Below are 8,878 nucleotides of genomic sequence, written 5' to 3'. Positions count from 1 at the left end.
ATCAATAAATACTGACATGTGTCATAACAGACTGATTCTGTCATAACAGAATCAATTGAAAGGCTGTTTGAATTAAATACTGTTTTAAATTATAATTTCACAAACAACACGATCATTAATGAATTTCATATTATTAAAGTGGTACAATTGTAATTATAACTCTTGGAAATGGCAACCGATCTCAGCGCTAGTTTTAATGAACAATACATTAACATCAACACAAAACTAAAAAAGTAAGATTAACTCTGCTAAATTTCCTTATTATATTATTATTTTAATGGTAAATTTTTTGACGTTAATTATTATTTATAGGAGGTTTATGAGAAAACCTAATATAACAGAAGCTGCAAATGAGTTCTTAGCACTCGCGATACAATGTGAGCATTCGGAACAACCAGCGTTTGCAGGTCAAACGTATGTGGGGGCCGCTAAATGTGAGGCTTCGATTGGTAATTTGCTCGGTGAAGCGGAGCATTACATATCAGCTGCGAGGCAGTTTATGAAGGCTGAAAAAAAATTGGCTGCCTTAAAATTCCACAGCCCTGATAGAGAAAATTTGGAGGTAATTTTTTTGATGATTCTTTACAAGACTCAATTGTTCAAAACCTATATAGAATGAATGAACCTTGATTTCTTAGGCAGCAATTGGCTGCTACACACAGGCGCTAAGTAAATATCCTGAGAAGTCACCGATACGGACCTCTATCTTGCTAGAACTGGCTGAAGAATTAGTTTCTCTGGATCTAAAGTCAGAAGCCCTAGTGTATTATGAACAGGCTTTGGAGACTGCTACCAATGGGGTGGTCAATTTGATGTGCTCTCGAAAGATAATAAATTTGCTAATTGATTGTAGTAAGTTCTCATTTATTGAAGTCTCATGAATTATGATGTTTTTGTCTAGATTTAATCTCATATTGTATTTTTAGGGAAATACGAATATGCTTTGGAGATGGCAAATAAAATATGTGAATCCAACACTCATATTCCGGAAGGTGTTTTAACTGAGTATGTAGTTTAACCTTTTAAAACTTATATTATATAGAAGTAAATATTATAGACCTCTTATACTATGGAAAATATATTTAATAAAAGTATTTTCACGTTAAAATTGAATATTCAGAAAACTTTTCTCAACATGCTATTATCTGCAAGACATAACATCTGATTATGGCTGAATAGCTGATGGCAAATAAAAAAAAAATACATGTTATTAATTATTTGTAGGCTTCAAGTGAGCAGAGTATTGTTAGCACTGCTCGTTGAACCCGCAGAGGAAATTAGAAGCGACTCACTCAAACAGTTCTTGGATGATTTACTCAACGACGAAGATAGCACTGGTGAGTTTGTCATGTGTCATATACATGTATGTATTTTACTGCAAATTTTCCTCTATTCAATATCAGCTATAATTTTTGCTAAATTCTCTTATAAGATATTTAATTCACATATATTAATATTTTTTTAATGATGCAGCTCTTCCCTTCAATATGGATCTGAGACTAAAACTCCAGTCGATCGTAATATCCAGCAGTATGGACCCCCAGTCTCTAGTCAGTGTGGTCGCCAGTTCCAAGCCACACTTCACCATGCAGCAGAGGGAATTACTTGAAACACTCATACTGGAAAAGCAGACATAACAGCAACATGTTGAGAGGTGGATTTGTTTATGTTATGAACAATTGCACATAAAATATTGTCTATGCTTGCTCTTCATGTATGATTTATTAAGACAACAATTTTTTACAAGTGGCAATAATACATTTTCAATCAGCTTCTTTACCGTTTCAAAAGGAGTTTGTTTTGCTTACTATAATATTCAAGAGATCCAAATTCTTTATAACTATAGAACAATTAAATTCGATTTTGCCTTTTCATAAAGTGGTCATAATTGAAAATAGTGTTATAAAATATAAATTGTTTTATTTGTTATTATATTGTTTAACCTATATATAATTTTTTTACTTCCTTATACATAGATCTTTGTTATTAGTTATTTTAAAATAAAATAAAAAATATATCATTTCATAATTTATTTTCCATACACCTTTTTTTTCTGTATTCTTCTCGCTAACATTCATTTAAATCTCAGTGTTGTAGAACACAACAAAATATTATTCAGAGTTAATAATCAATTAATTTTAAGATTTCTTGTCTACACCACTACAGCCTATATCTTCTTTGTCTGGTAGAATTTCATTGACATTTTTTAAACTGTCATGTTTATTTACTGTAACGGGGAGCTCGTTGCCGAAGTTTGCAGCGCCATCTAGAAGTTTGTCTTGTATTGAATGCTCCCACATTTCACTAAATTCATCATCTTCATCACTGCCCATTGGCTTGTTCTTAATCTTACTGGAATTCTGCCAGCAATACTCGAATGGATAGCTGATGTTACGGTTATCATCAGGAGCGATTTCAAAACGTGATGATAGAGAGTTGTATGTGGTGTGAACACCCTCTAACATATTGACATCAATTTCTTCAAAGCCTGTGATGGACTTGAATAGATCGTCGGCTGTTATCATTTCCGGAACATTCTTCTTTTCAAAGAACTGTTGAAAAATATTGTTTATTATTAATAAAAGTACCGTTTATAAGAGAATGAAATTGCACAAACAGTTTAGAACATTTACTTACATTAATAATATTGCGACAGTCCCTCAGTAGGAACTGGAGACCGTGAGGATGGTCTGGCTGCACGGACTGTGACACATCAATGAACCAGCACTTATTCTCCCACCATAATATATTGTACTCGGACAGATCGGCATGTACAAGATGCCCTTCTTTATATAACTTATGCATCGCCTCAACAACTTCATTGTAAACACTCTGCCATTTTTCTGGCTTAAGTATAACATCCCTCAGTTTTGGAGCTGGTTTACTATCCTTGCCGATAAATGACATGACAAGGACATGCTTCTTTAGAACAACCATCTCGGGGCAGTTTAAGCCAATCTTTTGTAGTCTCATTATATTATGCATCTCTTTTTCTGCCCACATATGAACAATTTTACGGGGATTCTGTTTTGAGAACCTGTCTTTAAACCTGTAGTCGGCTTCAATATATTTATCGCGTGTTTTAAACTCATTGAGTGTTGTTTTGAACACTTTGATTGCACATTCCTTGGGAAGGATCATATCTGGATATGACTGATCACTATTGGCGTGGAGCACGACCGATTCTTTTCCAGTGGATATAATACCATTGATATCCTCCAAAAGTCCATTATTAATTAGCTTAAAAAGAATAAGTCTCGTTGCTTCATCCAAGCCCATTTCAGCTGTTGCTTGGCTTTCCTTTCTGTCTAACATTTTATGCTTTCTAGCTTGATTCCATCTGGTATGCTCCCTCAGTTGATTAAATACAGCATTTGATAGCTTCATATCAAACCCAGCACCGTCCCCTGTGCAGACTTCAGGCGGAAATGCCATAACTTTACAAGCATTTCTTCTGCCATTGATAACACTATCATGCTTGGTGACCATTGCACCATCTTTCATGATGAAGCCTCTTTTCGGTAGGCTCGCGAATTCTTTTTCGTTTGTTTCAAAACGATCCCAATCTTTGTTGCTCATCATTTCGGTGTCGTCATCGTCTGACTCTGAGTCGTACAGCAAGTGCTCCGGAATATTTCGATAGTTGTCATAAGATACAGATACTTTTGCCTCACCATTTTTCTTCTTTTCAACCATTTTTAACTCATCGTCATATGCTTTGTCATATTGGCACTGAAGCACTTTCGCAATAATGGCATCCGAGTCGCAATAATCCTTAACACTCGATTCTTCAATTTCTCGGAGAATTTCGGGAGAAACCTCCGAGTTTCCTGTACTCAAGTTGAGATCTAGTTGAGATATTTGTTCAGCAAAACGTAACTCTTCTTTGATCTGAAGGCCTCTGGCGTATTGTTCAGACATAATATCTGCTAAGTTTTGTGTATTAGTAGGTTCTGTTACTTTTTTCCAGGGGTTCGACATTTTTTTATATAAATATAACTTAACTATATCACAGGCTTTGTAATAAATATTAAAAATATGTACAATATTTACGTTACGTAAAAGTGGCAAAACTATTTCACAATAATAAATTTACAACAGATTGCTCTTATATTGTCACTTACTGACAGGGTATATGAAAATGTTTTTACGGCTCTGGATACGAGTCCTTTTGAGTACTGACAGGGTAATAATTATAATATTGCCACCTGCAATAATAATTAGTAGCTTCATTTATTCTCTCCTAAATTATGGTGTCTCAAAAGCAATGCTTAACATTCTTATCATAAAAAAAAATTACTAGTTTAATAAAAAGTAATGACTGATCGTTTCAATATTTATTTTTATCGTGGCGAAACCGCTGAAAGGCTCAGAGATCACTATGTTTCTCTCAGTGTATTATTCAACTTAATTATTTTTTTTATTACTAAAATACGTAATTTATAATTTGTCGTTTATGGTGATTTAATGTTTATATAGGGTAATAGGATTGTGGGACAACATTGAGACAAACACCGGACTAGATCAAGACTAGCGATGTAACAAATAAGTTTATATTTTATAAACTTTCTCGTAATGGGAATGTTAAGTTCTCAATTTTCAGCTTAATAAAAAAGACAATTATATATATATACATATTGTTACTATGTAAAAAAGTTTTATATAGAGCTTATTTTTTAAAATAACAACTTGTTCAAATGGAATAAAATGGAAAGCTAAGAATTTTTTGGAAATATAAAATGAATGTAAAAGACAATACAAAATGAAATAATGACATAACTTCATTATAAGCCTTACGGTATTGTAAGAAAGATCATTTTAAATTTCGTTCTTTGCTCTAATTTTTATCAAATTGTTTAAGACAGTGGGATAAATCGAGAGGCGTACGCTCATTGGGATAGATCAAGAAATGCACAGAGTGAGAGACAGAGTAGGAAGAAACGTCGAGTAAACAATAAAAACTTAACAAATCCATACTCTTAGTTTTAGTAGTTTTTTTTTTCATTGAAAATGATTTTTAATGTTGCTGATTAGAGTCCAGAACTTTAATGCAAATACAGGGTGAATAATATTACATCATGAGGAGGCAATACAAATAATTTATCATCTGTATTGTTTCATTCATACTATTTCTTAATAAAAAGGATAAGGAGCTACAAGTAAAAAATTATGAAAAGCTTTTCAGCTTTAAAATAGATTATTTCTGAACTACAAATTAAAAAATAAAGTAAAGTAAAAAAATAAAAAAATTGTTAACTGAATAAAACATGACATGGTTTTTATTATAATTTTATTTACACCCTAAGCTCATTTTGCGGCCTTTTTGCTGGGTCTAGCGGTGGCTTGCTGGGCCTTAAGGACCTTGACAATTTTCTGTTCTTCAATCAGGAAGGCTCTGACGATGCGCTGTTTTACGCACTTGTGGCAGAGGACACCACCATATACACGTTTCACAGTTTTCTTACGGTAGCAAAGTCTGGAACGCTCAGCAGGCCTTGCCGGCTGGATGCCTCTCAGCTTGCTCTTGCACTGGCCACATCTCGGGATCTTCTTGGGCTTCTTCACATATTGATAAACAAGACGACCACCAGGAGTTCTTACTCTGGGAATAATTTTATACAAAATTCACTTTAGACAATGAAATTAATATAACAATTCTGTATTTATGAAGTGTCACAGTTTTAAAAGTTATGTGTTGAGATTTTTAATATTATGTTCTAAATATTCCTTTATATTTATAATATTTTAATCAGTTTAATAATCAGTTTTGACATACAACACATCTTGATATTGGCCACTTTGATATGTACCGCAGTAATAGTTTGTATAAAACATTCTTAAAAACCTTTTTACAACAGTTATTTGTTAGTACAGAAATTGTCAAGGGATCTAGCTTTCTTTAATTTGTTATGCTAGTTTGAGGTTATTATTGTTTGGTACTTATTTAAACTTTTTTTTGGACATTGGCTTAATAAGTTAGAACAATTATCTCATTAAAGTCCAAAGATAAAATCAATGGCTTAAAATTTTTATAACATTTTCTTTACTAAATTCATTTTCCCACGTTAGAACTATAGCTAAAAAAAGTATAACATAATTGTGTCAATATTCAGGAAATGCTGGAACATTTGTACACCATTCCTTGAGTACTAAGGAGACACACAATTGGTGTTTAAAACGTAACTACAACTTACTGTCAATGTTAATCTGATTCCAATAATACAATATCAATTTAACCATTCGTAGGTTTGTTTATAACTATAACAATATAATAAATTTTCAAAAACACAGTTTTAATTGCGGTAATTAAAAAATTTCCATAACAGAAAGTGGTACTTGAAAGGTGTCTGAGAGATGGATAGCAGTCGTAGAACTTAAGAACCAAGTGCTATAAAAGTGGCAAAGATTTTGGTTTTCTAACGAAATACCGTACTATATAATACAGAAATATGTAAATTGAATGTCGTTAAAACAATTTTAGTCGTCTTGAAGGCATTATTCATGCCGACAAATAATAGGTTATATTTGAGTTTATATGTTCTAATAATTAATGAATTATATCATTTATGTGACAACAAGGCATTGTAGAGGTTTATGAGTTTAAAACTATTCCTACTTTACCCAATTATCGTAAAAATACTCACATTCTCCTTTGGTTCGACTTGGTGTTGTACGACAAACGTCGTCTAAATGTAAGACGCTGTACCATTTTGGAACTGAAATATAATATAGATTATTTATAACGTGCACTAAACTATTTAATTCACCAGTACAATAAGCGTAATTAAAGGTGGAATAGCCGATTTTATTTGATTTCTTTTACTCGCACTAAATCCGTACCTTTTTGACAGCTGTTGACAAGAAAAGAAAAACAGTAGTTGTTTGTGGCAACAATTCGAAGTTAGTTTATTTTCAATTACAAAATATTAATAAATATATAATGTATAATAAAAATATAAGTTTACATTAAAAAATAGAATTTCATTCATAATTTTACTATTAACAAAAATTTTTAATATGTAGTGATATTACTTTACTTCTTATAATAAAAAAAAACACTTATTTTGGTTTTACAAATATGTTATGTGTGTTTTATGCAAATGATTAAAAATAACGATGTGTAAACTTGTAAATAATCCATGTTATTAACTACTGGAAATCATTGTAAATTAATTTTTGTTCTTAAAATTGAAACCGAAACTAACTAATTATATTTTCTTTCTGTATAATGGCCACATCGAGTACAAGGTTAGTAAAATGGCCGCTATTGTGTGATGTTTTCAGTGTTTGTGTCTGAAATACAAATAAATAGTGGTTCGAAGTGAGTTTTTATAAGATATGGGTAAGTACAATTTGTGTGTATTTACATTATATGTAGTGTTTCGTCGTTCTTTATGTATTTTTATTATCTTACTTGTCAAATGCATTCCAGAGAGATAACAGATGACGGGGTTGTCTCTCCGACCAAAACATTTGTTATTATTATTATATTTTATAATTTTTACATATAATAACTTTTTATCATTAAAATTATAGAAAATTTGCAAAATTATTACTTATATCAGGAACATTATTTCATCTTCGATATATTTTACAATAATTATATTAGATTAGAGACGGGACTACAAAATCAACATTTTCGTTAGATCGTTTTAGCTTTTTTCAGTTTTCTATCAATGTAATGTACCTGAAAATATCTCCAAGGGACTTTTATTAACAATTTTAGACCAATGTAGTTACAAAATATTCATAACTGTAGCTATAACTTGTTAATTTATAAACAGATGTTCATTTCACATGGTACTTGTGTGACCATTTATGTATAGATACGTTATGATATTTTAAATAATTAAATCTAATATATACTTTACAGTAAAAAAATAGACATATTCTTTATATACAGTATATATTTACTCTTATAAAATAATGCAGATGCAGATGCAGTTAATAGATATTAACTTCAGTGTCAAAGTTTTATATAAAGAATAAAATTCATTCTTTAAATATTTAAAAGTGGGTAATAAACATACATAATTTGATGCAATATGTAATGGCAACATTGATTGAAAGGAGCACTAAGAGCTCAAGGCAGAGATGGCCAACTTCCGTCGCGAGCAGCTGAGGCGGGAGGTGGGTCTTCCACACGCAACACCGCTCCCGCAGTCGTCACAGGAGATGGAGTTGATTCGCCAGATACGTCAGGAGATGGTGAGTTTCAACGCGCGCTTCGCGGTGCTTGAGGGGAGGATTTTACGTCCCCCCATGGATGCAGACTAACGTAGCACATCGGCGCCGATATATGCGGCCAAAGCCGCAGTGCCCCGTGCTGACCAACTGGCTGCTGCCACACAAAAGATGACTGCTCCAACTGCCGCCTCGCTACCTCGCGGGATAACGGGTCTCCGGTGCAAAACAACTGCTACCAGCGGTCGCCTACTGGAGATATCGGGATCTTCTAGTGGTCCCAAAGCAGATGCCCAATAATGGCCCTACATCATCTCCAAGCCAACATAAACCACTGTGCCAGGGCTCAGGATCTCCTGCTCCAGAGTATGACGCAGTGGTCGATCGATGTGGCAGTTGACGCCGAATCTTATATTGTGCCACCTAGGGATGACTGGGTGTGCCATACGAACTGTTCGGTGGCGCTGATTATGAGATCTGCCGCCAACACCTCTCCTTTCGAGGCGGTCACCCGAGGACGGGGTTATGTCGCGGCAATGTGGGAAAAAGTTATAGTTGTGGGGGTGTACTTTGCCCCCAGCCATTCTCTCGCCGACATTGAGGATATCATCCTGGAGTTGGGCACGGTAATCAATCGCAGCCGTCCTTGTCCCGTGATTGTCCTAGGGGACTTCAATGCCAAATCCACGGCTTG

At 33.6% G+C, this 8,878-nt stretch overlaps 4 protein-coding genes across 4 annotated transcripts in view; 2 read left to right on the top strand and 2 right to left on the bottom strand.

Moving 5' to 3' along the window:
- The first annotated feature begins 32 nt into the window (after nucleotides 1–32).
- On the top strand, nucleotides 33–2,020 carry LOC116771395 (40-kDa huntingtin-associated protein). Its single transcript, XM_032663245.2, has 6 exons — nucleotides 33–233; nucleotides 313–562; nucleotides 639–852; nucleotides 927–1,005; nucleotides 1,225–1,337; nucleotides 1,474–2,020. The coding sequence occupies exons 1-6, from the start codon at nucleotides 169–171 to the stop codon at nucleotides 1,635–1,637; spliced, it is 885 nt and encodes a 294-aa protein (XP_032519136.2). The 5' UTR covers nucleotides 33–168; the 3' UTR covers nucleotides 1,638–2,020.
- LOC116771261 (serine/threonine-protein kinase RIO3) lies at nucleotides 2,016–4,127 on the bottom strand. Its single transcript, XM_032663066.2, has 2 exons — nucleotides 2,638–4,127; nucleotides 2,016–2,552 (listed from the first exon to the last, which is right to left on the bottom strand). Exons 1-2 carry the CDS (start codon nucleotides 3,979–3,981, stop codon nucleotides 2,139–2,141), a joined length of 1,758 nt encoding a protein of 585 aa, XP_032518957.2. The 5' UTR covers nucleotides 3,982–4,127; the 3' UTR covers nucleotides 2,016–2,138.
- A 1,146-nt stretch (nucleotides 4,128–5,273) lies between these two features.
- On the bottom strand, nucleotides 5,274–6,919 carry LOC116771475 (large ribosomal subunit protein eL34-like). Its single transcript, XM_061523345.1, has 3 exons — nucleotides 6,841–6,919; nucleotides 6,645–6,716; nucleotides 5,274–5,602 (listed from the first exon to the last, which is right to left on the bottom strand). Exons 2-3 carry the CDS (start codon nucleotides 6,707–6,709, stop codon nucleotides 5,308–5,310), a joined length of 360 nt encoding a protein of 119 aa, XP_061379329.1. The 5' UTR covers nucleotides 6,710–6,716; nucleotides 6,841–6,919; the 3' UTR covers nucleotides 5,274–5,307.
- Nucleotides 6,920–7,236: 317 nt separating this feature from the next.
- LOC116771073 (bone morphogenetic protein receptor type-1B) overlaps nucleotides 7,237–8,878 on the top strand; it is a 57,447-nt gene continuing 55,805 nt past the window's right edge. The window contains exon 1 of the mRNA XM_032662759.2: nucleotides 7,237–7,342. Within this exon, the coding sequence (XP_032518650.2) occupies nucleotides 7,339–7,342 (4 nt within the window). The 5' untranslated portion in view covers nucleotides 7,237–7,338. The remainder of the gene's footprint in view (nucleotides 7,343–8,878) is intronic.

Source organism: Danaus plexippus, chromosome 17 (genome assembly GCF_018135715.1).
Source record: "Danaus plexippus chromosome 17, MEX_DaPlex, whole genome shotgun sequence".
NCBI classification, from domain to species: domain Eukaryota; kingdom Metazoa; phylum Arthropoda; class Insecta; order Lepidoptera; family Nymphalidae; genus Danaus; species Danaus plexippus.
The sequence above is the reverse complement of the archived record's forward strand: the minus strand, read 5'-3'. Positions and strand labels throughout refer to the sequence as shown.

Excerpts from the sequence above, each read along its gene's own strand:
- LOC116771395 (XM_032663245.2), top strand. The coding sequence starts at position 169 with ATGGCAACCGATCTCAGCGCTAGTTTTAATGAACAATACATTAACATC. Across the intron at positions 234-312 it reads ATCAACACAAAACTAAAAAA|GAGGTTTATGAGAAAACCTA; the intron begins GTAAGATTAACT and ends TATTATTTATAG. Across the intron at positions 563-638 it reads CTGATAGAGAAAATTTGGAG|GCAGCAATTGGCTGCTACAC; the intron begins GTAATTTTTTTG and ends TTGATTTCTTAG.
- LOC116771261 (XM_032663066.2), bottom strand. The coding sequence starts at position 3,981 with ATGTCGAACCCCTGGAAAAAAGTAACAGAACCTACTAATACACAAAAC. Across the intron at positions 2,553-2,637 it reads ACTGTCGCAATATTATTAAT|TTCTTTGAAAAGAAGAATGT; the intron begins GTAAGTAAATGT and ends ATTTTTCAACAG.
- LOC116771475 (XM_061523345.1), bottom strand. The coding sequence starts at position 6,709 with ATGGTACAGCGTCTTACATTTAGACGACGTTTGTCGTACAACACCAAG. Across the intron at positions 5,603-6,644 it reads AAGTCGAACCAAAGGAGAAT|AGTAAGAACTCCTGGTGGTC; the intron begins GTGAGTATTTTT and ends AATTATTCCCAG.